We start from the raw sequence: 26,690 nt of genomic DNA, 5'->3' as shown, positions 1-26,690 counted from the left end.
TTATAATATGCACCTTCCTGACCACATGATGCAGCAGTGGCATAGCTAACTGCTTTCCTCTTCTGCCATCGGTTGCGATTGTGATTGCAGTTGGCTAGGGGACACAGTCCCTGTTCCGGAGCCCTTAAAGTCTTAGGGCCTTGTTGCTTCGACACAGCTTCCCAAGGAGCTGTTTGCAATTTCAGAACCTATTAGCTAGTTGGTACCAAAAATCCAGGATCTGAGTTCTGTGTATACAGTCAGGCAGGGAGAGGGCGGTTCAAAACCTCTGTGTGACCTGGGAACAAATTGCTACCATTTAATACTTTGGCTGTTGTAGAGAGAGAAAACGGGAAACGTGAAGGAGAAGTGGAGGAGGAGTAGGAAAAAGGAGGACAAGAATGTATGTGAGATCTCGTCTGGTTAGGTTTATGTAATGTATTTGAAAGCACTGACATTTTTCATGTTAAACTTTATATCCAGATTAACCACTAGCATGTCTACCTGTAGCTTCTAAGCCCACAATTTATAACTCCGCGGCAGTCTTTTTTAATGAAATGCTGAATAGAATACATCTGTCGTTAGCAGTGTACTGTCTTAGTGGCAGCTGGCAGATTTTCTTGTTTAAATACTGACATTGGGCTTATAGGCTGTCTAAAGTACATGATTATTTTAGTATCCATGAGTTGGTTCCGTGTGCTGAGGAAGCTAACAGCTTATTACTCCAGCCTTCTGTATGTTTTTCTGAAAAGCATGATTTTAAATGCATCACTCCCACTGATGTAAGCTGTACTGTCTGTAACTTCACCTAGAAAAGTGTGACTGCTCTTCTGTAAAGTTATTCGAATATTTAGGTCACTGTGGAGACATGAGACAGATCAGAAAATAAAAAATAGCTTGCAGATTCAGAAACTGATACAGCATTTTTATGGTCATGTTGTTACATTGAAAGAAGACTGGTGATGTATTCATGTAAACGTGGATAGCAATTATTTTATAGTATTTTTCAGCATCTGCTTAAAAGCATGTATATATTTTTATGTTGGTTATGGAACAATTATGTTGCATATGTAAGAGATGTTTTGTGCTTTTATATTTAATCCAGTGGTAAATTAATCTGAGATAATTGACAGTGATTGTACTAAAGCCAAAACAATTGATGCCAGTGCTCAGCATGGTGTATTGGAATAATATCCAAGTGATGGGATGTAATTTTACAATACAATAACCTGTCATCATCAAGCAAGGTTGTTTTTTTTCTCTAATGAGGAGATTAACATGTCATTTCAGAGCTGCCCATTACTCATCCTCCCACCTTTTGTCTTGCTTCCATCTCATTTTTCTTTATGGCTTCCTTCTGATGCATGTACATGTTGTGATTTGTGTGGTCTAGTAAACAAACACACACTCTGTACTTTAAATCTAGCTCTTAGAGGGTGGAAATCACCAACTTGAACTTGCATAAAGTAACAAAACATTTATAAAGAAGAAACAAATGAACCATTTCCTAGGTTTACTTTGCTGCTTAACTTAGGCTTACTGTGGGTGGCCTTTTCTATTCTTCTCTTGCTGCACTGCCAATAGCTATTATGGTCCATTTTCTGGTATTGGATAGATGCTGTGTGTGCTTTTTTCAAGACTATTTTATATCTCAACAAAAAGCAGCTCTATTTATTTAAAAAAAAAAAAAGGTTGTATTTTTAAAAAGAAGAGCAAGATCCTGGAGAAGACCCAGAAGACAAAGCTCACAAACCAAACCTTGCAACAAAAAACAAAATCCGTGTTATTCAGGTGATAACTTTCATTCACTTACATTACACTTACAAGAAATGTAAAAAGGGTTGTCATTCACTGCAGTTGTGAGGAACTCAGGTTATATGATTGGGCACTAGAAGATGTCCCAAGGCAGGGCTCCTGTGTCCCCCCCTTTTCCATCTTACTTGCCAGTGCGTGGTGCAGTAAGGGCTGCCTGCCTCAATGATTAGGTTCTCTGTGTGTTGACCCCTCTCCCGTTCCTTCCCCTCAATGCTTGCTCACCTACACCCTTCTGCTGCTGTTACTTGTTTTTCTCAGGAATTCAGGATCTTGCAAATTAAGGGGACGTTTGTCCACAAGGAGGTTCATGTCTCCTGTAATGGAAGGCATACTGGCTTCTTCCATGGGTACGTGAAAGGATGCCGAAGTCTGTGGATAAGAGCTCAGAGTTGTGGCTGTACTAAATATGTGGCAGAAATTCTGTGTACTTTCCATTTTGTTTTCTGGATGTTACCTTCTTTCTCACCAAAATCAGTAAAGTTCTGCCCACGTGAATCTGTGTTTTGAGCATGAATTGCATTTTTTCTGTTTTTTCCTCTTAACACTTACATGTAATGGGGAATCTTCACGTGTTCTGGAGGAATGTGACCCAGTGAAGGAAAGAAACTTGTGTTGTGCTGCAGTGAAAGACATAAAAATAGAAGCCTAGAACAATATGGGAAAAACCCAGACCCAGTGTCGTTGTCACATGGAGCAAATTTAAGGATCTGCTTGTGTACAGCATTCTCTCCAAGTTTGGTATCGTGTGTCCAACCAGTTGTCAAACTTCTGATGATGTAGGGGTAACAGCCTCGCAAGCTGGGACGCTGAATTATATAAAATAAATCGGAAAAGAGTCTTCTCTGTATTTTTTGCACTTAACCCTAAATGAATCACTTAGAATAAGTATACCTAATTATTTATATAGATACAATGCTTCCACAAGCATAAAATCACAGTTTATAGACAAACAAAACCTTGTGGTTATCTAGGGTGATGGGGATGGAATATCGGCTGACACAGGTAACGTACAGTAAATGGGTAGTTCGCTGCGGTCACAAGACTGGCACCACGTACAACCAGCTTGGGTTATGCCTTCATTTTGCAGCAGCTAGACCTGAGCTGGCTCCGGGAATGAAGAGAACTCTCTAGACACTGTACTCAAGCTCAGCTTTTTCTAGGCGTTTTGGGTAGTACTATGCCCAGCTAATAAGCCCCCTCTGAGCCCAAAGCATTAGGAGCTTCAAGGCCTGGCTGTAGTCCAAGGGGAGCTGTTGATCCCAGGAAGAGTTCTTCCTGCATTGGATACTGGAGTCTACTAAAGAGGGTACGAGTTGGCTCCATGCGTGGTTTGTTAGATTGGGCTCCCGCAAGCAGCCCTCCAGCTGTTGAAGCAAATTCGATCCTGAAGGCTAAGTAGCCATAGCTGAAGAGCGTGCCTCTAATCCCAAAAGCCCTGAAAGGGTCTGAGCAGGCTGTGCACATGAATGGCCTGTCTGTCCAGTGTTACCGCTCTGCAGCCACAGAGGATAAACTGGCTGTGGATACTAGGGAAATGACCGTACGTACGGCCATCAGCTACTAAAAATCCATGCCCCATCAAAAGTCACAAAGTTAGCATGAGGCTGTTAAAATCATGTGCTTTTTGCCTCCTGAGTTTTTGGACTGCATTAGCTTCCTATGTTCAAACTTTTCTCTGAAACCTTAAGAACTGGGAAAATGTGCATATAAATAGAGATTTGTATATCATCTAGTGGATCTTCAATAGAATTATTAAATATAGGAGTTGACAACACTGAAAAGGTAAATCTAATTTAAGCAATGACTGAAAATCACACTAAGGAAAAGTCTTTAATCTGTGTGAAAATGATGCCATCTCTATAAGCAGAATAATGGCTGTTTATCCTTGATCTTAGAAAGGACAGACAGCAAAAAATATCATAACTGTGAAGGGTTCTGGGTCAAGAACATCATATCTGAAACAGCTATTGCTAAAATTGTTACAAAGTTGTAAATTAAAAATGTAATAATTGTGTTTCTTTTTAAATTATGATAGGAAGTCTGTCTAAAGTGGTCCTGTATTCTATCGAGGCATGTAAGCATACTGCTTAATGGTGATGTCAGAAGTACGATATGCAATTAAAAAGTCACTTACTTTGACTGCCTACATCAAATTAAATGCTAACAGTAAAGAATAGATTAGAGATGGGAGATGATATCCTTTTGCAAATATCAAACTTTATCTCCATCGTGCTATTCTGTCCAGCTGCAGGAGGTAACATCATAATCAGAGGTAAGACACCTCAGAATAAGTAGTTCCAGAGAAACTCGGGAAACAGTAGCTGAACCATTGGAAGGATGATTTGTTTCCAGGTGTAAGTGAGTATAAACTGGGTATAAACACAAGTGGTTGGCCAAAGCTGAAGCCTGTAGAAAATAACCTTGCAAAAGAAAAAGGCGCTGTAATTTGCCGGCAGTTGTTCGTGAGGCGATGCAAACACCAAGAGGCTGGCAGAGAAGCCCTCTCCAGTCTTGGTGCAGAAGTGGGGAGGGTGTGAGTTGGGTGTCATGCAGGGTAAGGGAAGGTGAGGACCTCTAACCCTTTTCTTCTGCATTAAATCAAACTAGTTAACAGCATGGGTGTTTTTTTTTTTTTTTAAGAAGCTGTTTTGAATCATTTTAGTTGGGCTCTTTACAGGCCCCCAAGGAAGGGTTTGCAGGTGCCAAGCACAGGTGGGCCCATATTTTCACCGTGACTGGGACCAGAGATGTCCTATCCAGGGACTAGTCTGAAAGCTGAATATTTTTGGAGAAATCACACAGAAAGGGAAGCAGCTCATCCTGCCACCTAACAGTTTACTCAGGGATGATGAGGGATTCAGGGGACAACCTAGATTGCAGCTATGATGATATAATAGAAGAGGGAGAGACCGAGTCTAAAATAAGAGGCGTAAGCGTACGCTGGGAGGAATGCAGGCAGTGGCCTGCCGCTTGCGAAGTGTGATCACAGAGGCAGCACCAGAGATCACAGATGCAAGTCATCCTTGAATCTGACAAACGAGAGAGTTCAAACAATGTGAAATCTATATTTTTGAATGCGTCACTGTTAATAACTTGAATTATGATGATGGTAAACCAGGCAAGGAAAGAGCCTGAAGGCATTAGCTCTGATTATCATTTGGTACGGTTTCTTGACTGCGGAGGAACTCATTTAAACCAAGTCAGTCCCTGGCCTGTGCAGCTTAAATTTATAATTTCCCATTGGAAGCCCCAGGACTCAAGTTGCTCTTTGTTTTCTTTTTCTTTTACTTTTTTTTTTTTTCCTCTCCCCTTATGTGCTTCCATCCTGGGTCTAAAAAGCTGCTGTCGTAAGAATTGCTGAAGCTAAAAAATTAGTGCTTTGTACCATCTGAAAGCTTTGCAGCCTTGAGTCATATGGAGGGTAAAAAGCAATCCATCTTAAAGATCAGTGGTTTTTAAACAACTGAAACACACATTTGACCTTAGAATTGGGAGGAGAGGGATGTTTATCATGATAACAGGATTTAAAACCTAATTCCTCCTAGCCTTGTATAATGTACACAGTATTTCACAAACCGGTACGAGCATGAGTGGGAAGGCTTGTGAATTACCAGAAGAGCTGAGATGTTAAGCACAGACTGCTGTTTTGGACAATGTTATTTATTTATCGGGATAAACATTTCCTTTTCCACTGGAAAAAAGTTGAAAAGGATACAGAGAGTATGTATTTGTGAGACTTGGTGGTGGTCTCCAGTGGCTTCATTGGCCAGGATTATACACAGCACAATTATACCTAATCTTTGTTACATTAACAGCTAAGCATCGGCTTCCTTTTTATTTCTTCAGATTTACTTGTGCAACCTTCATGTCCCTGTGGCCAGTCGTGTGGAATGTAAGAGATCTCTGTTGCCAGTTCTTCTCACATCATTCATTCCTTGAGCTGCTCCACATATTTGAGCAACACAGCATCTTCATATCCTGAGTAACTGTTCCTACCCTACTGTGGGAACAAGTGTCTTTGTTGTATCCCTTCCACCCACTCTTCAGAGTGATACCAGTCATCTCCTCCTTCCTATGCTTGCTTTCTTCTGCTCAGGGAATGCCCTTTCTGAGGTGCTCAGCAAAGCCACAACCCTGTACACCTTTAAAACTTCCCTGAAGATCCACTTCTGTGATGCTTGCAAGAAACTAGCTAAGTAATCTGCTTATCTATTTCATTTATGTCATGAGTGACTCACTCCTTCCATGGTGCCTGCAAGAAACTTGTTGATTAAATTGACTTCCTCTCACTCTGTTTTTATCAAATAAAAAAGTTGCTGGATTGTGCCCTGCATTGGCCTTCACAGAGGTTGGGTAAATTCTAGGATAACTGGATCAGGATCACCTTTCGGATGCCACTCTGTTCTTCCTGCCCATCTGTTGCTTGTATCCTTTATTTCTTCTCATTAGAAACACCACCTTGTCCTCCAGCTGCCTGCAAATAAAGAGGCTTTGCTCTTCACTTGGCTCTTCATGACTTTAGCACAACAACAAATATGTGTAGGAGTCCACCTACTTGGAGCTGATTATAGGCTCGGTGTATTAGTTTGGGAGCTACTCCAGGCACGATCAATGTTTTTTGTCTCTATCCAGTGTCCTACCACAATTTGCAGGACTGTCTAAAACACTGTTCAAAAGGAGCTAATAGCACTTGGTGTGACTGTTGACTGTTGTCATCCTGCTCCATGCATTTTTCATGTTATCTAATTTTTGTGTTTGTAACTCCAAAAAAGTTCTGTAAGATAAATGTGTGTGAAGGTTCTCGGCTTGCTAATGCTCTCTAGCAAGCATAGATAGCATTATCCACACTTTAAATAGAGAATTTCAAGGTATTTTAATTGAACACAGTTTTAACTTAATGGATAAGAGTAAAAATTTAAAGACCTTTATTTTCTTCATAAGAGAAGGTAGCAAACTGAATCTTATTAGAATTGTACTGTGTAGTATCATGAAGTAATACATACAGGGATTGTTTTTATTCCCGTGCAACATAACAGGCAGCATTTATTTGTGGCTTGTTGTGCTTGTCATGTCTTTCTAATGCACAAAACCCAGTGGGTCTCCCTTTTGTGCAAATGGTGACGTGTGTATTTAGTGTCCTCTTTAGCAGGGCATCTCCATCTGTAGGAAGTTAAGCACATGCTGTGTGTCAGCAGCATCTGTGGGCAGGAGTGTAAGACGTGTACCCGTTCTTCACTTGTTACCAGCATTTCCCAAGGAAGCGGAGTGGCTTTGGCTATGTCAACATCCTAATTTGATACCAGTTTTGTGGCATGATCGTCTAGCAAGCTAATGGTCACGTAGGTAATTAATACTGCTAGACACCATGGCAGCGTTCCTCTAATTAGTAAAGCCTCCAGTTTGTTCAGTAAGACCCAGAGTTTGAATCCCCATATTCCCTATGAGCCTTGCCTTGGAGCTGGAGGCTGGAGCTGCACTAATGGAGCTAATTCTGTGGTTACTTTTCCTGCCATATGGGGAAGGGTTACCTGGCGATGAGTCCTGAACATTATCATAAGCATTAGTAATTTGCTAGGTGGAAGACAAGGGAACTGTCTTTGAATACTCAGAGTTACTGCTGACTGGCTCCCACGGTTGCAGTCCCTGAGTAGAAGGTGAAAGAGGGCGAAGGAAGGAGCAAGAGCCCCCAAGAGAGTACAGGTTTCTCCAGTGAACTAGCTGAGAGCTTTGAAGTAGAACATGCCATCAACGTGGACTTTTTCTTTTCCTCTTCTAGTTCGGCTTATGATACCAAAACGAGACAGAAGGTGGCAGTAAAAAAGCTTTCAAGACCTTTTCAGTCACTTATTCACGCGAGGAGGACCTACCGAGAGCTTCGGTTGCTTAAGCACATGAAGCATGAAAACGTAAGTGGAGAGTGAGTTCTTTCCCTTCGGATTTTTATGACAAAAGTTTGCACTATAGGCTTAATTTCAGTTAGGTACAATCTTTTCCGAAAAGTATATGCAACTGCCTAGCTGCCCAAGATACCTGGACCTAGCCATCTTACATGTGGTGAAGTCACTGGACTTTAGAGACTTTCAGTAAAAGGCTGCCTTTTTAACAAAAAATTATCTAATTTCATCTTGAAGATGCAGCTAATGAAATCCAAAGCAAGTGGTCCTACTCTTCTCTAACTAAAGTAATAAGAGTGTTCTGCTCACTACTGTTGGATGCTCTTGAAACATCAGTCCAGGAAAAAGAAATACCTCAGACCTGCTTTTGCAGAATTTGGATTCTGTTGAGAAATTAAAGGCAGATACTCTCATTGAAATTAACAGCAGTGTACTATCTAAATGGAAGACGGCAGAACTTCAGGCCCCAAATAATTGAGTACTACTCTATGTTTATGTGGCAAACAGTTGATTTCAGTGGGAGTATCCACCTGCTTAAAAGTAACTTGATGAATTGAAGCCTGAATAAAATATAGTGGATTGAAAAGTATCCTGGAGAAAGGATGCTAAAAAAGTTAAACAACAACAGAACAAGATAACCCATGAAATTGCGCATAATCTTAAGTATAACAAGTGTATAAGCCATGTGTCAGCTTTTCTGTAATGAGACATTACTTTTCCTGCCTTTATTTCTGATTGTCTAAAGTCTTGTTGTAATTACTTTTTTGTAATTAATATAATTTTCTGTTGGTCATGGAGATAGCTGAGGCTATACCTGTATAGACCACCTATTGTGCCAGTTGTAGTTTTCAGGATGACCATATGTCATATTTTTCTAAGTTTCATCCCCAAAATGCTAAGCACTGTCAATACTAATTACATGTTGCTTTACAGATTTCTAAAAATAAAATGTCAATTCCCTCATCTTTCAGGTTATAGGATTGCTAGATGTTTTTACACCTGCAACATCAATAGAAAATTTTAATGAAGTGTAAGTAAAATTTTAAAATCATTCTAACTAGTTAGTAAGTAAATAAGTACCACTCTGGTTTTAAAAAGGAAGCACATACTTTTCTAATAGACTTGCAACCACAGTTGGCTTTGTGTGAAGAGGCCGAATAACTCTTTTTGCAACTTCTCCACAGAAGAGGAGGCAGGAGGATGGGCCTCATTTTTGCACTTTTTTGAATGGTAATTACTAAGATTATAGGTACATGGTAAATGGTTTGATGCTGCATAAATGCCAGTAAACTTAAAACTTTTTCAGTTCAATTATGTGTTAGCTGTAGATTATTTTTTCCCAGCTAGATGGGATAGTTCAGGAATGCAGGAAAGTATTCTGTTGGTTAACTGAGACAAGGTAAATTTAGTTTAGATTTCTGACTAACCTAGGACTAGGTGTATTTTGGTGTTACTCAAACATACGATTTATGCTCTTGGTTTACATCGTGTATAAGCACTTAGGTAAACAATTTAGCAGAAGAAGTAGTAATTAATATATTTTTGTCTCCATGGGAATTAGTGGCCAAACCCTTTTGACTCTGGGGCAAAATTACACAAATCAGAACTGGGTATGATAGATGCATACATTTGTCCCAGCACTGTTTTTGGAAAAGAATCAATGTTTCTGGAAAATTTGTCAAGAAATAAAACTTCCAGTGGGGGCAGGGAGGGAAGTTACACAAAACACTCTTATTTCAACCAATCCGATGTTAATCTCCATCATCAGATATTACGGGGCCTTGCAGGTACTGTAGTTTCAGTGCCTCAGGCTTCCACTTTCATGTTGGGTGAGGCTTCTTATTCATCTCAAAATACGATGTGTTCTCCTCTCACTGAACTGCCGTAGCGTGTCATGGAGAAAACAGAGATAAAAGCTTTTAATGTACCGTAAGGATTTTTCTTTTTCATGATATTAAATCTCATAACTGTGATTCTATTATGAAAGCTCATAGCTGATTTAAAGGGCATAAACTGTGTGTTAGTAGAAAATGGAAAAGCAACCTACACAGGAATGTGTGGTTACTCTTTACATTTGCTGCTTTTAGAAGGATTTACATTCTGCCATTCTTAAATGAGGTGTGTTTCTTTGTTTTCCTCTCTCTGTTTTATTTTCACAGGTATCTTGTGACAAATTTAATGGGTGCTGACCTGAATAACATTGTGAAGTGCCAGAAGTTAACGGATGACCATATACAGTTTCTCATCTATCAGTTACTTCGAGGTCTTAAGGTACTGGCTGAATGCAGGATTTTTAGAGTCAGCAACTGAAATGTTGTAGTAATGACTGGTTCATTGCAGTGACAGTACTTAAACACTATTTTCCTATGTCTTAAGAGTGCACAGATAGCAGCAATCATTTCAGAAATTATCAGATCGTTTTTCTAACCAGAAATAAAACCCCAAGCCTGCCAATGTTTACATGTGCAATGCATGTGAATACTCCCCTTGAACATTAACTTTAGATCAGTGTCTATTAAAGTTATTATCAAAGGAGAATCACTTGCTATATAGTGTCTCAAGAGAACATGTTCTGTAGTGCACAGTGTGTTTTTAGACACTTCACCTGTCATGAGAAGGTAGTGAAAAAACTTCTGAAGAATGTGAAATTGATAAAGAACGATATGGCAAGTAACTCGCATTTGCACTTTGAAAGACAGTTTGAAAAACTACAGCCCTAATTTTTGTAGAGGGCGTCACATGGATGAAGAGATAACCAAGTTAGTTGGGTTCTTTGGGAAATGTCTGGAAGTAGAAGTTTATCCTAGCAATGTACGATGTTGCACACAATCACCTAGGATTTACTCTGCCTGTAAGTCATTGTTTTCTTTAATTGTATCAGTTAAAATCTATACAATTAGATAACACAGGCGATTGGCAATGAAACTGGAGCAAAATTTTCTTCTGAAAGTATTAAAATATGTATCATTTTACTGGCATTAAACATGTAAGTGTCTACAAACAGGAGAAGACGTAGAAAATGCTTCCCATTACTAGGTGATAAGCATTTTCTCAGACCAGTGATGATTTTCCCAGGTATAAGCGAAAAGAAAAGAGACGGGTCAGCTGCTTTAGTAGCTAACTTAACAGTAATTGATATTTAAGACATGGAAAATAACTGTATATTTGAAAGCAAGCTGTGGTAAACACTGACTCTGAAATATACTTATTACATGATTTTCAGCAAGTCACCTTGTGCCCGAGACAGTAATTCTTATTCATGCATGTGGGTTCTGTCAATTTAAGTGCAGATTTTAGTGAATAAAAACTGCAGAACTGAGCCCTTAATTGCTTTGTCTCATTTACCTAAGTTAATAGCTTAATTAGGAAGATGGATTCTGGAGTTAATTATCCAGCTTGCGGTTTTGAATATAAGGCTATGTTGTGTCAGAGCTAAATAATAGTAAGAGTTGTGCTCTAAAGTGAATATTAATTTCAAAAATGCACTCAGGTGCATTTCTGGCTCTGTTTCGAAGGGGAGGGGTTGATGGTGGCTCGTCTCTTCTGGAATTGAAATTCTCACGTCTCATTAGTCGAAGAACATTTGATCATATATAACTCCTCGCTTACATCTATGCTGGAGTCATTACAACGTGTAATCACATACCTGAGTAAGCTTTGGGCACGCTAGTAGGTGCGTTCAGCAGTACGAAGCACAGGCTTCGTGCCCTGCAGAAGCTGTCTGAGCAGACGAAGCATTAGTGTGGAGCTGCGTAGTTTGGCAGGCTCCTGAGCTGGCTGGTAGAGGACTGCTTGGTGGCACCGAGAGGAGCTGCTGTCGTTGTCTCAGCAGAGCAGGGACACAGCTCCTTCTGTTGCAAGCGGTGGTTTTGGTTTCCTCTTCATTCAGCTGCTCGCAGCTGTGGTGAGGAGCGCTCAGGGGTGGCCTTGCCCTGCTGATAAACAGTGCGTAGGTCTGGAACAAGAAGAATGCCCTTGTGTTCTCTTTGGGTTTTCCCAGTTGATATATACAGGTTTTGCATGTAATCTCTGCTCCTAAAAAAAGGAGGTGAATTCACCTCTAGAGAATAGAAGAGAAGGGTTTCAAAGTCTTGCTGATCCTGGTAAGATCATAGATAAATTGGCTGTTAGTCCTAACAAGTGAATGACAGGTAATTACAGAGTCAGCTTTTCTCAATCTTTGAGTTTTAATGTGTTATGTAAAATAGCAGAGACACTAAATAGCCACTGAAATACTGCTTTGAAAGTGGACCTGAAGTAATGCTGTGGCTTAGGTGGGTATTTTCCTCACTAACCTGTCTCAGGGTGTGAGTATCTTTCACCCGCATTCAGCGTTCTCAGTATGGGAAGGTGACTTCTGTCATCGAGGGGTCACCCATACTGCTCCCTGGGCCCCTGACTTCACTGAGCCACTAGCTGACCAACATGGACATCCAGATAAGACTGGAACAAATTCCAAATTGGTGAGAAACTTTGAACAGAAGAACGACTGCAAGCGCTATCTTTTATGGTAGAATCTAGTCTTCATGGTTACCTTTCTTGAAATATCCAGCTCTGGATAAGACAAAACAAGGAGGTTTTGAAGTTCGTCATACCTCCGTTTGATCTGAACATGTAGCATGATCTAAGTCTCTTCTGCATATAAAATGATCACTCGGAAGCGAAAAGATGAGTGGCTTATACCTTCCTTCACCTCTAACTTCAAATCTTAACCTTTTTCTTTCCTTTTTGTTTCACAGTATATTCACTCAGCTGGAATCATCCACCGGGTGAGTTCACTCATTGCGATAATAAAAATGAATGGAGTGTGTCCCTCCATGCATCAAATGTGTTACTAAGACATAGTTATAACATACTTTGAAAGGTTAACATCGTACTTGACTAACTCTCTCTGCTCTCCTACAGGACCTGAAGCCCAGTAACCTAGCCGTAAATGAAGACTGTGAATTGAGGGTAGGTATCATGCTTTGTAATGAAGAATGTTGTAAAAGCTCTCAAGATGATAGTTTTGTGAGAAAACATTAGCTACCATTTCTATTTCTGATTCCATTAATTTCAACTGGATGCTGCTGTTGCTCCTCTGGCATAGAAAACCCATTTCCATGGACATATGTTTGCTCCCAAATGTTAATTTAGTATGAACACAATTATCTTTGCAAAATTTTCATCCCTAGTTCCCTGCAGATAGTACACAGGCTAATAATTTGCCCTATGAGTGAGTGCTTAACTGAGTATATCATGAAAGTTTGACCTGTGATATGTATCTGCATCTGGCATGTTTAGATGAAGCCTTGTAACAACTTTCATTTTTATATCTATAGAATATATAAGCTGAATTAAATAATGATATGAAAAAAGATACCAGTATTACCAGGTACGTTACCAGTTACATGCAGTAAAAAAAAAACAAACAAACAAACACCAATCAAAAAGAACCCTGTAATCCACACTTCTCAAATGCTATTTTAATGTACACATCTATATAAATACATATCTTTGTGTATCTGTGTGATACGATACTACATAATAAGCATGAGACTCTGGAGAAGGAAAAGATGTCTTTTAGCTTTCTAAGCCTTTAAGCCTAAGAATGAGAAGTTTAGCATTTCTCCATGACAGCCAGAAACATCTCTCTCCCTGTGACTGAGACTCTGATGTAATCACTTTATTCCAGCTGCGAGGGATTTAAGAAAAGACTCCAAATGCTACAAGACCAGCAAAAAATCACAACAGTGAATAAGAGCAGTGCAGTTAGGTTCTCGCACTAATCCGGATCTGTGGTGAGAAGCTGTAGTTCCTGTTTGGTTTAGTGACACTTGCAGATGCTCAGCAAGTTTCGTGATTATCCCTTTAATGTCTTCATGCATGTATGTTCAGCATCTGTGAAATTTTATGGGTCATCTGGGTCTGATCATGCACTCTAAAATGCGTGCTGTATTTTTGTACTGTAAGTAAAGGAGACTTTTAATCTCTTTTTTGTATTATTATGGTATCTGTGCACCTCCCTGCCTAGCATTTGTTACACTGCTCTTTGTTTATATTTATAGCTTTACTTCCTCTGATACCAAATTATTTTCTAATAGAACAAACTAGTGGATATTTCCAGGTACAAACAAAAAGGAAATAGAAGCAAAAAGAAGGAAAATGTGTGTGTACACATTTGATAGAAGGGATCAGCTATTAAAGAAAAATATTGCCAAAACCCTTATAAAAATAAGGCATTAGTGTTCGAGTTTCACACCATTATTCATGCCTTGTTTGCCTCATGCTTTTTAAGGTATATTAGAAGTAAAGATGTTAATGTGTTATTTATATCTTAATATTTTTCTTTAGCCTTTTTATATCTTTAAATTGGATTATAACTGAGGAATTTTGAATGATACTCTTAAAATTTTCTTACTCCCAATGAAAAGGATTAGCCACCAGCTTAATAAATAATCCTGGATCTCATCAGGGGAGGTTGCCACTGATCTTGATTCACATTTCTATTTGAAGAGATGCTAACTAGCTCAGATGACTGACTTAACGAACAGCACTGAGGCTCAGATGGTGCCCTTTCACAGCAGCCTCTCTTAGAGTTAGGGATACCTTTTAGCTCCAAAATTAGTGGGACATAGACTAATCAAAAAATAGAAAGCAAAGAAATGAGCAGGAAAAATTTAATTGAAATAACTTCCCGTCAATGTAAACTTAGCAAGGAAGAGCATATGGAGGGGAACATTTTGCTATCAAGCCTATGAGTAATATGCATACCTAAACAGAGCTCCTTTGTTGTTTCTGTGGGGGAGTTCTACCAAAACCAGATGGTATGTGATTTAAATCTACCTTGTTACGCAGGATATACGTTGCTCTCCTAGTGGCATCGGAATGATGCGCGATTTGGGTAAATCCTTAGATAGACATGAGAGGGAAACAACAGAAATTCTGCGTATTTGTAAGCAGCTCGTGTGGTCTTTAAATGTTTAAATGGCCAGTGGCACTTGCTGTTGGCATTTTACACAAACATTCCCAGTTGATAGTGTTTCATTTTTTATAGCAACAGTGCTTATTTTTAGCAAATGAATGTCAGTGGAAAACTGAACTTGAGGCAAAACGTAAAGTTTGCCTTAGAGGACAAAAGGGCCAGGCTCATCGCAGTGGAAGCATCTTTATGCAGACCTGTAGGCTGCAGGGCTACAGCAGGGAGAGCAGATGAGCTCGTCCGCAGTGTTGCTGGTTTACTTCACCGATAGTGAGGGACTATGGATAAACTCAGAAATGAGTAATGAGGAAAATCAGTACCTATAACAAAAGTGAAAAAGGATTTTTTTAAAAATTATTTTTTATTTTATTTTATTTTATTTTTATTCTGTAGATTTTAGACTTTGGTTTAGCGCGACAAACTGATGATGAAATGACCGGGTATGTTGCAACAAGATGGTACAGAGCTCCAGAAATTATGTTAAACTGGATGCACTACAATCAAACAGGTAAACTGTGGAGACTTGCATTTTGCTACAGCTGGATAGTTTTAAACCAAGAGGCAACTCTGTTGAAGGATCCCTTCGATTCATCGTACACGTTTCTCTCTCCGTGTTTTGGCAGTTGACATCTGGTCGGTTGGATGCATCATGGCAGAGCTATTGAAAGGGAAGGCCCTATTTCCAGGAGATGATTGTATCCTTAACATCAAACAAAAAATGCAGCTATGAAAATACTCTCTAATTCTGCCTTTTTTCCTAATGACTTGAGTGTTTCCATGCAAATGGTTTTGAGGTAACAAACTTCTAAAACAGTAAACAATTTTTGCTAATCTTTCAGTTTAGTGTCTATAACAGCTGAATATAAGACCCACTGGTAGGAAAAAAACCACTAACAGATGTTCCTAAACAACAATAAGTTACATTTATTCTTTGTTGTGTATCTGTATTTAAATAATAACCTAGTTACAACAGAGCGGATTTCTTCCATGTGTGTATCTTACTGAAATAACATACTTTGAAGCTGAGTAAAGGCAATATTTTTTGATCAGCTAATATAATTTTAAAAAATAGAACTGCTTTTAGGCTGGAAGTTCCTAAAATGCAAACAAATTAACTTTTAAATAATAAGTGAGTTAATAGGCATATTGTGTCCTGTTATCAAAAAAGCCAGCAGTTCCAGAAATGCCACAGGAGCAACAAAATCCTGTCTTTTATTCAGCGCTGTGCTGTGGTCCCTGCTGGAGCGCCGGGGATTTCCAGTGGTGTTTCCTGCGCTGGCAGGAGAAAAAAAAGAGCCATTGCTGAGGAGAGCTGTAAAATAATAAAAGAAAACCAAAGAAAAACACATAATGAGGAATGAGGAAAGAACTGCATCAGAGGAGGAAAGCTTTTAATACGAGAAACAAAGGCACATTCTTCTGTACTGAATATTGACATTTTTCGCTGCTCTGAAACCCCTCAAAAAGCAAATGCTTCTGCTAAAACTAAGCCATTGCCAGGTGCTAAACAAGATAACATTAGAATTGCCTGAAAAACTGTTAAGAGAGCTGAGAGACCAGGTCTCCTTGCTGACCTTTCTGTTGTGCTCAGCATCGTTAGGCTCTATTGTAACCACAGGCATTGTCCAGATGTTCATCATCTGGATGATGACTGTGCTTCAGACTATTTGATTACATGATAGGTGGTATTTGGAAAAATCAATACGTCTAGTTTTCAAGAAATAAGATACTTTTTGCTGTTATAAAATATTGTCTACAATTATATGATTACCTCAGTTTAAATAAAGCTGTAAAATAACCTTGAGTCTCTAGGGAAAATGTAATATACTTTACAGGTCATATATGACAATGAAAAAGGAACATTTTCAAAGTTTTTAATCTTGAGACTGGTATAAAACAGGTTTTTAAAGCTACCGAATGAGAGTTTTCCACTTACCAGCCCTCAGATTAGTAATCTAGCCCTATGTGCTGTATTGTATTAGACTGTTCTTCAGAAATCCCTCAGATCACTGAAACATAAATGTGCTATTAAAATGAAGCTTAAGAATATGTTAAATTGGGAGCTGGACAGGAAAGCAATATTTTGCATGTATTTTTCTCATGTACAGGCACGCCTGACAGATTCATATAGTACAATAGAGAATTTGATACTCCAGGACTAGGCTTAAGCAGGTATGAATTGGTATCCTTCCGTGGACTACGATGGAATTGTCTTGCTGAATAGTTTTAAACATCTTAACTATCTGCATGAAAGCTCATTAATTGTTTAAACCCAGAAGGAAGGTGTCCTGTTTATTTCCCTGAAATAATGCAGATATCGATCAGCTAAAGAGAATAATGGAAGTTGTGGGCACACCCAGTTCTGAACTTCTGAAGAAGATATCATCAGAACATGTGAGTTCACAGCTTCATTCGGTTAACTGACTTTCTATCATTCTTTTCTCTAATTGGCATTGTATGTCACTGGTCCTGTTACGCAGATACTCTGATTTGGAAATGAGCAAACACTTTAAAATTATCTCTGTGTTTTCCTGCTGGAATGCCACCATGCAAAAAATATTCTTTTTAGAGCTATCCAAATGCCTTGACTGTCAGCTGGATTAGTTTTGATACTTGTTCTCATGTACTCAGTTTTTGAAAGTTTTGCAATTGGTCCTGATGATCTTTTATTTTGCTACTATACTTATAATTAAAAAAAAAAAATCAAACTGATGCTCAGCTCAGAGCATTATATTGTTGTTATTAAATCTGATGTCTCTGTAATTTTGATGCTTTCCATTGTTGTAAGGGACCTAAACAGAGATACCAGAATCAAATAATGTGTGTGCTACAGGAGTGCTCTTACTTGGATCCCTAATTTGAAATTGGTATTTATTCATCTTTCCGACTGCTTGTGGGAGGTCCACTTTCGTGATAATATCTGTAGTTAACGGTGTGAGTTTTAACTCTCCATATGACTTCGTTAAAATAGTAATCTAGTAAATGAACACTTTCCACTTTGTTTCTCTGCTAAAGCTACATTTGAAGAATTCACTTTTAAGTAATAATTGTGGATATCCAGCTGAGGAATGAGATGTGGTGTTGACTGATAAAGGCAGGTGATGGGCACAGTGTAAAAATTCAGATAAACAGCACACAGATACCTCCTGAGCTGAAGCTGTTTTCTTAAACCTTTTCTGTATACACCTCAGACTAATACTAATGGCTATTTTTCAGTTTGTGTGTGTATCAACACACACACACCACCACACACAACAAGGCCTTGTAGGTCCTTGTATAGCCTTTGTGTGTTATTAAGATCCTACGGTTTTTGCAGTAACGCGTTCACAGTAGTGTATACAAATGAGTGATTTACCCCCAACTAGTCAGTTTGTAAGCTTTTTGATTATGAGATTAAGCATCTTAAATATTTACTGGAGATAGTATCTGCTTTTGTCTTTAATTTCTTGTGTTTCAGAGCATACCTCAGTGAGCTACAGGAATCCCAAAACTGTCTCACTGGGGCTAATTATACCTTCAGAGCATAGGGAGAACACAAAAACCAAGTTAATGACTGGGAGTGCTGCCAGGTCACCTCTGGGCTGCTGCTGGCTGGTTAGAGGAGCAATGTCAAAGGAGATACGTACCTTGCTTGGAGGTACTTGCCTCCTGCAAGGGAGTGTCTATTCTGTTCCTTCGTTCTAGTTCTTCTTTACCTTGTACTTTGGCCTTATTGTTTAGATATTTCTTAATGCAGCTTGCAGTCCCGGACAATTTTTTCCATTCTTCTAACAGCAAGGCCAGAGGTTTTCTGAAATGCCAAGCCTGTTTTCAGTTATAAGTAGAGGATTAAAGAATTGCAAACTAAAAGATCAACCTCATGGGATGTTTCAGCACAAGCTACTGAGCTGTTTTGTCAGTCTTTCATGTTAATACGGGTTTAAACGATGAATGCATTTCATTATTTTTAGAATAATTTAAATGTCTGGATTCTATTGGTGGGGGTTTTGTGGTGAATGTACAAGCAGAGGGGACAGGTTGGTAAGTATACTTTGATAGGTCTGTGTTGTTTTCAAAGGACTTCTGGGCAAGGTTGGAGATAATTTTGACCGTATCTTGTTCAGTCATGTTTGGATTAGTGATGTTAATTAATGTCCATACAGAAACAAATAATCCACAAATCCACAGGTGTTTGTCAGAAGATAAATTTACCTCTTGTTTCTACCTTAGTCCATAGCTTCCATGCAAGAATGTGTGACAGCTCTCTTTTGCTCTGCTGTTCATATATATGTATAAACTAATGCCCTGGAAGACTTAACTCTGATAGGAGCTGCACACCCTGACCTTCTAGCAGGTGTTTACTGCCTTTATGAACTTTAGGGGCATAAAATAGGTGGAGTGAAGCCTGTGTTTGACTAGTCTTTAAACACCATTCTCTGCGTGACTGGCTACAGCTGCTAAGAAGAAATCATCCTCTTAGAAAGCCTTGCTGTCAGCCCCCATAATAAAAAGGGAAAATGCTAATATAGTTTTAACAGGTTGGGGACATAACACATGAAGGCTTGCTTCTTTTAGTAAGACTTTGCAATGTGTCACTAATGGTACTCTAGAGTTTTGATAGAATATGCTTACATCTTACAAGAAGCAGGAAAAATAAATAGATCTGCCTCATTAAATTAGAACACAGCTTGAAAAGAGACTATGCTATGTAATGATTTAAAATATCTTTATATCAGTTCATTGTAGCTGTAGAAATTAAGATGATGGCAGAGAGAACAGTGTAGGGAACAGGAACTGTTTCCCAAGTGTGGTTGTAGGATTGCACAATATGTCAGAGTATTTTATAGTTGCTTCTTGATAGTCTAGAAGATAGTTCCACAATTCTCAATCTGATGTCTCACTTGAAGCCATGGGGCTTCTTGGTATGAACAACTTTATTTCCTTTGCTGTCTTCAGTGGGCCAAGGATGCTTAGTTAGCCTCCTGCAGATAGTCTCGTTCTAACAGGATTACTAGGTGTGCAGGGAGCCATCCCTCTAACACAAACATGTTTTAAAAGGATTAAGGTTTGTTCAAAGACCAGCTGGGTTTTTTACGGATTTGGGGACAGCCATTTTCCTCTTCTTTTAACTGTTCCATTTCAGAATTCCCTGTTCTGTCTGATCCCAGCCCTTAGGACCAGCATTCAGCCTCTTCTCTTGCCGACCTATCTACCTCAGCAAAGAAACACGTAGCTCGTGTAATGTCAGGCTCCACGCTGACAGCTGTGCGTCCGATATGTGGGTAGGCTTCTCCTAGCTGAGTTTGGATGAGCCTTTCAAAGCCACGGTGACAAGGCAAGCTATAAATTCTGTTAAAGGTCTGAAGACCTGCACCCTGGGAGTATCAGGATTTGTTCTTTGGTTAGTGAAGCTACTGTTTGACAGAGGAGAGAGAGGAGGGAAGGATGCAGACTGGATTATACCACTTCGCTGAGGGAAGCTGAAAGATGATTTACATTGCAATTTCTGGTCGAACGTTAGATGCGTGTGTTCCCTGGGGATATACTGCAATGAACCAGTAAGCATAGGCGAAAACATAAGTGCTAACGCATAACCCTTAGAGGAAAATATACCTGTTTAAAACTCTCTGGCTTATTGTGCAATATACAGGAATGACTGTTTAAAACAAAGTCATACATTATGGTTTTATGTAAAGAAGGTTTCCCACGTATAAGAAACAAAAAATATGACATCTGTTTTTTTAGAGTTGATGTGGTTATTGTTGGGCAAAATTTAACCTCTGTGCATGTGGTATGTATATTGATTTATTCCTAGGCAAGAAAATACATTGAATCTCTTCCACATATGCCTCAACAGGATTTGAAAGCAGTATTTCGTGGTGCCAATCCATTAGGTAAGAAAGTCAGACTGATACAGATTAAATCTTTCACTAACATAGGAACTCAAGCCTTCCTTTGCTATATGATCCCATATAATAATGATCAGACCAGCGAGAAGAGCATTGCTTAACCTTTCATCCTGAGATTGTTTTCCCTTCATGAAGCCTGTGTCTTTTGTTTCTGGTGGAGATTACGGGAACCTCCTAAAGGAAAACGGTCTGTGGATGAAAAGCAAAAGCCAGCTATATATATAGCAGGAACAAATAAAAATGTCACGGGGTCTAGACTAGAGACATCACTTCTGGCTCAGGAAGGCCATAAGCTGTAAATTGCTGGCGAGCAGAAGAATATAGCAGGAAGTATAGCTGCTTGAATGACCCTTTTGAGTATTATTTTTGAGGAATATATTACCCATTGTTGGACACAGGATACCGGGCTAGACAGACCTCTGGTCTGATCCTGCACAATTGTTTTTATGTCTAACCAATTGCTTCTCCTGTGCAAAAGAGGTGTTTCTGTGAACCATTTCTTGTGGCACGGCAAAGGAGATGTTTGGGTCACCGGAGTCATCTTACTACAGTGCCTGGTCAGTTCCATCGAGTGCACGTTAGAACATTGTATATAGGGAAGTACTATGAGTTAAAATGTTTTTAATTCGTTCTGTGTATTAAAAGACAATTTTATTTTTACAAATACAAGTAGCTGTGAATGCTTTCTTATAAAAAACAGGATTTATTTGCATGAGGTACATGAGAGCATGCTACATATTAATATCATAAAGGCAAATTAATGACAGTGCTTATATGAAAGCACTATAAATAATTTTTATATAATATTTTAAATAGTTATGATAAACTTTCCATATAAAACCAATTTCAGCCTTACAGATCTCTCTCATTTCTAATATTCTGCAACTGTCGACTTCAAACATATTTTCTTTATGCTGGGTCCTGTAAAGTTGCTTTGGGGTTTTCATCTGATGATTTCATTGGTGCAGCTAATTAAAAGTGTAATCTCACATTCACAATTTTAATTTACTTAAGTTTGCACTGATCAGGACCAAGTTAAGCACATGATGCACAACACAGGATATTTAACTTCTAAGCACACAAGAGATCTTTTCAGAATGGCGGCCTTGGATGTCTGAGGAGGTGAATCAGATATCAAATAGACTATAATGAACTTTTGTGCATACCACAAGCAAACCAGAAGCTTCCTTCAGCTCTGAAAATTGTTCTCACAGTATAAAATCTTCAAAACTTATGTGTTATATTGCCTAAATTTTGTGGGTTTGCCAATAATGTTAACTGTCTTTAAGGTGAGTCAGAATAGATTGTGTGTAAACAGTTGCCTTCTCTTTTTATTTCTAGATGGTCTTTTCTGGCTTTGAACTGTGTTTCTCTTTTTCCCTTAGCTGTAGATCTTCTTGAGAAGATGCTTATATTAGACAGTGATAAAAGAATTACTGCCTCGGAAGCACTTGCACATCCATACTTTGTACAGTATCACGATCCAGATGATGAACCTGAGGCCGAGCTGTACGATGAGTCAATAGAGAATAAGGAGCGAACCATAGATGAATGGAAAGGTAACAGAATTGCACAGAGTAGTCAATACATGCAGCAGAACAAAACCTTACTTAAATAACACTTTTCCTCTGTTTCTAACCAGAGCAATTTGAACTCTTAAGCCTCAGGGAAACAAGATAAGTCCATGTGTGTGCTTGTGGGGGTGAAGAGGTGGAAAGGGTTGTGTTTCCTCTCTGGATTTTGCTCCCTTCCCCCCCCATTCTATCATCTCCTCACTAGATTCCCTATAGCAGGTTTAATCTTAACTAAAAGCTGATGCTAGTTACCAGGTAACCATACGTTCTGTCTTGCTTTTAGTTTTCTAAGTCAGATCCTGAGCTGAAATAACTGTCCTAGGGCAAGTAACGCTATTTGGTATTCTGGTCTAGCTTTGTTCAGAACCAGAAATGAATATTTTCCACATAGATGTGTATTTTGTTAATCATTCTTTAGATAGCCAAGTAATTGGAATTAATAGATCATGCTATTGATCCTGTTTGAGATGAGAGTTGATGATTTTACTTGGGAGTGACAGCCCAAAACCCATCCTTGAGAAATACTGCAGCAACCTTTCTGTATTAGTTAATTCCATGCTTGCATCATGATCATATTGCACTACAGTATCACGGAAGTCAGGTGGCTAAACATTAAGTTTGCAAGTACACTGAAAAGTACAGTCCAATTTCATCATTGCCTAACGAGGACATATTATGCTAAAAATTCCTTACTAGACATTTTGAATTGACAGTAATGTTCTAGAAAACTAATTGTTCCTGTTTATCAGTAAAGTCCTTTCCTTGGCTTAAGATTAAATATGTATTCTATAAGATAAATGTTCTTCTGTTTCTATTTGTATATTCCATAACTTTTACTCCAGAAAGGTTTGATAAAAATATATTAGCATAGTGGGTAGGTTAATGATGAAAAATACTGACCTCCCATGTCTTACTCATGCCCTTCCACTTGTGCCATGTTTTATCCTGGGCATTGCGGGGGAGATAAGCAGACTGACTACAGCAAATATATCTTAAAGAAAGACAGGAGCAGGCTCATGGGTCTCTCTACAATAAAGCAACCTCCGAGAGCCCTGAAAAGGGTTTTCTAGAAGCGTAACTGCATCTGTACAAACAAGGAGGACTGACTGGTACCACTTACTCCTTACACATGCTCTCCTCTGCAAAACCTGGCAGCATACAGCACCGCCCATACATCTTGTTTATTGAGAGGCATGTTCAATTTGCTGCTGTACTTCCAAGTGGATGATTTGTTTTCTGCTACTTTTTCAGTTGACTGAGTCTTTAACAGGAAAGTTTAACAATTTCCGAGTCATGAAGCTGATTTCTGTTTGTGATGAAACTCTGTTGAAATTATTTCAGGAACAATCTTAGCTTAACACTTTCTGAACTGAAGTGAGGATGTGGAGGTGAATTCTCTGGAAAGGACAGTATCATATTTTTCTACATCACTGTCCTTGCTGGAACTACAGGTCAAATTCCTTCTTTATACAGGGGAAAAAAAAAGGCCTGAGGCAAAAATCTCAGGCGCAGGACATGCAGCTCTTCCTCCTGGCCATATTTTTATCTTGGGGAATAAACTTTTCTATTTTCAAGTACAGTATGTACCACATTTAAGTAAGATGATATGAAAGATGACCATTTGCCTAAAATATGTATATTGTTGATGAAATATTGACCCAGTTTCTCAAGATGTCAATGCCGTGTTTCCCCTATTTTTCTGTTCAAATTAAAAATCAGTGGCGCTTAATCCTAAGAGAAACTGAGCACCGGAGTAAAATGAGATTTCAGACACTTTGTCTTACACGTTATGCACTGAAGAGTTTCCTTGGCCTCCACTGCACACTGCTGAGGCTTGCAGCCCAAGCTTATAGATTTCTTTCTGACATGTTTGGTCAGTTAGAAAATATTTCAGAATTTTAGAGCCCAAGAGTATGCTATTCAGAGTTGAATGCTATGCACTATCTCCCCTTAGCTGTGGCTCCAGTTGCACATATCTCAGCATAACATCTGTACGCTCTGCTGAGTAGGTGGCGCGAGAACTGGGTAAGGAGCTTCATAAACATACAGTGCACAGCCAGCAGGAATAATTTCTAATACAGGTCCAGGTGTCCCATTTGTGAGTACGCTGGCTTCCTCCGCGTTCCGTCAGGACCACTCTAGCTGCTACCTGGCTGCCTGTGACCAGATGCTACTTAATAGCCGCAAGTCAATCACTGAAAGAGTCGCCTAACGAATCCCTCTGCCTCAGGGGTTCTGCACACAGCATTTCTTTCAGAGAAGTCCTTCACTGAAGCTGGCACGCTGGTCACCATACACCATGCTAGGGCATAACACAACCAGAGCGTAAGCTCTTCAACCCGAAGATTTTTACATACTTTTTAGAAGACTGCTAGGTCCACTTGCAGGTGTAGCAGCTGTCTCAGATCTGTTTAATAAACAAGTTAATAGGCACACGTTTGATTTAAACATCACTGGAAACCAGAACCTGAAATAATGCATTGTTAGCCATATATTTATGTGTGAACAGGATTTGGCCCTTAAAATACAATACCTAACTTGAGAAAATACATAGGAGGTAGCCGCTGACGACATATTCCATTACCGTGCAAGGCACAAAGCAGGACATGACTGTCAGCATGAAAAGATAAAGGGCTATTCCTAAAGCAGGGTGAAATAGCAGGGAATCCATGTTTCTAGCTAAGCCCTTCTTGATGAAAATAGAACTGTTACATGCTTCTAAGAGAAAAGAAAATTTTTTTCAGAGGACCTTAAAATTAAGTGGGTTACAATAAAGCCTAAAAAACCCCCAAAACCTAGATCCCAAGGCGTTAGCACAGAATTGCGAGTGATTTATGTTGCAGGCAATTGACTGAGAGATGATAAAGAACATTCTTCACAGTTAAAAGTGTACATTTTAAAACCTGTTCGGGTGCTTTTAAAGCTTCCATTTTCCATTACATTTTGTCTTTTATTATGTCATTTTGGCAGGTCATCTGACAGCATAATTGATGTTTCCATTTCAGGGCCTGTGTGTTTTAGTAATTAGCTGAAGGGGACAGACATGCTGTACAATAACAGTATTTGTGAGTCTAATTTGTAATCTGAGGTTAACAGAAGGATTCCTAGTGAATTCAGTCTGGTTTTGGATCTGGACTCTAAAAAGGCTGGAAATGTAAACGACAAGTCACATGCATCCATAGAACTGTTCTGTCTGGAATATTTTTCTTTTGAAGAGAATATCACCTAATTCTTCTCTCTCCCTTACACCCTCTCTACAGAACTCACCTATGAAGAAGTGATTAGCTTTAAACCCCCCGACTTAAAAATGGATAGCCTGGAGATAGAACAGTGAATACAGGCAGCTCTGTCTTGCCTTGCTGCACTATGAAGACTGGTAAAATATAACCATACAATTTAACCTGTGGTCAGACATAGATTTTACTATCCAAAGATGTTGGAGAAGATGTGGAAAAGCAGATGCATTATACGGAAGCCAGGCGTTGTCTGCTTTGGGTGGGTTTTTTTTTGCCTTGTAATATGAATGTATTCCCAACTCACAAAGGGTGATAAAGAACCGCTTCATTCTGACAAAATTATGCACTGAGTTCTGTTGAGCTGTGTGTCCTGCATGTTTCATTTTATCAGTTGTACTGCCAAAATAAAGGTGACTTTTAAAATTAATTTTAAAATTGTACATTTAAAGCATGAATGTCTAGAAACATAAACATAGAAGTCCATACAAGCAATCCATTTTTTTCTGGCATTTTATCTGTCCGTTTTCATATTATTTATAGTTAGTGCCTTTATGAAGAGAGGGCGTGGTAGTGGGATAGACAGAATATGCATATGTAGTCATATCTGTGGTGGTCTTACAAACTTACTGGATGTCTCTCAAGCAATCTTAACACCAGTTGAAAGTCAGTAAAAATAAATCTTTGTCTTCTGTTGCCATTCAAGTGTCTGTTCTCATTATTTTCCCCATGTATAATTTTTTAATCCGCATAATACCCATTTGTGAGATGATTTTACTTCCCGATGGTACTCTTAACCGTGCCATCGGTGGAGTGCTGGTGAATTTGCCCGAGTTCACAGGAAGGCGCCCTGAAGGCCCCGCGGCAGATCTCTGTAGTCTTCTGCGAGCTTCAGCAAAGGCTGTCACAGATGGCAGTGCAAGAGTGCTCAGTTCAGCTCACAGCTTTGAATTCAATATTCCTCATTGTCTTATTTTCCTTCACATAATCCTTGGGAAAATAATCTAATAATTGCCATTGGAAGACATGACAAAACAAGACGATTTAAGAATTTGTTTGTGAAAAACAAAATATCCATCTCGCCAGAGTTTCTTTCTGAGGAAAATTTTAAAGGCTTTCCAGCTCTGAAAAGTTGGAAAATTAAATAATAAATTGCAGGATATACCAGATACCGAGATTTCTTAAAGAATTAAATTTATCTGATTTCCCCATTGAAGGCATAATAGGGAAACGGGAATGTCCTTTGGCATGAGGCCTCTTGTGGTGTACTGGCTGTGTCCTTCTACATACTTGTGATTCACAGTTGTTCGATGATGTTGTTCATTTTTGTGTCTCATTCTCGCTCT

At 39.0% G+C, this 26,690-nt stretch overlaps 1 protein-coding gene across 4 annotated transcripts in view; it reads left to right on the top strand.

Moving 5' to 3' along the window:
- MAPK11 (mitogen-activated protein kinase 11) overlaps positions 1–26,044 on the top strand; it is a 32,580-nt gene extending 6,536 nt beyond the window's left edge. For 2 of the 4 annotated variants that reach the window (XM_087764078.1, XM_087764079.1), the window contains 11 exons: positions 7,571–7,700; positions 8,660–8,718; positions 9,848–9,959; positions 12,428–12,457; positions 12,594–12,641; positions 15,043–15,157; positions 15,273–15,344; positions 16,964–17,043; positions 20,444–20,522; positions 21,923–22,096; positions 25,372–26,044. In XM_087764078.1, coding sequence (XP_087620204.1) covers positions 7,571–7,700; positions 8,660–8,718; positions 9,848–9,959; positions 12,428–12,457; positions 12,594–12,641; positions 15,043–15,157; positions 15,273–15,344; positions 16,964–17,043; positions 20,444–20,522; positions 21,923–22,096; positions 25,372–25,445 — 973 coding nt within the window. In that variant the 3' untranslated portion in view covers positions 25,446–26,044. The other 2 variants (XM_087764080.1, XM_087764081.1) reach the window with 2 other exon arrangements.
- The last annotated feature ends 646 nt before the right edge of the window (positions 26,045–26,690 follow it).

This window comes from Nipponia nippon, unplaced genomic scaffold (genome assembly GCF_047370975.1).
Source record: "Nipponia nippon isolate SJK-2023a ecotype South Korea unplaced genomic scaffold, ASM4737097v1 scaffold_3, whole genome shotgun sequence".
Taxonomy (NCBI): domain Eukaryota; kingdom Metazoa; phylum Chordata; class Aves; order Pelecaniformes; family Threskiornithidae; genus Nipponia; species Nipponia nippon.
Note: the sequence above shows the minus strand (reverse complement) of the source record. Positions and strands in the feature narration are given on the sequence as shown.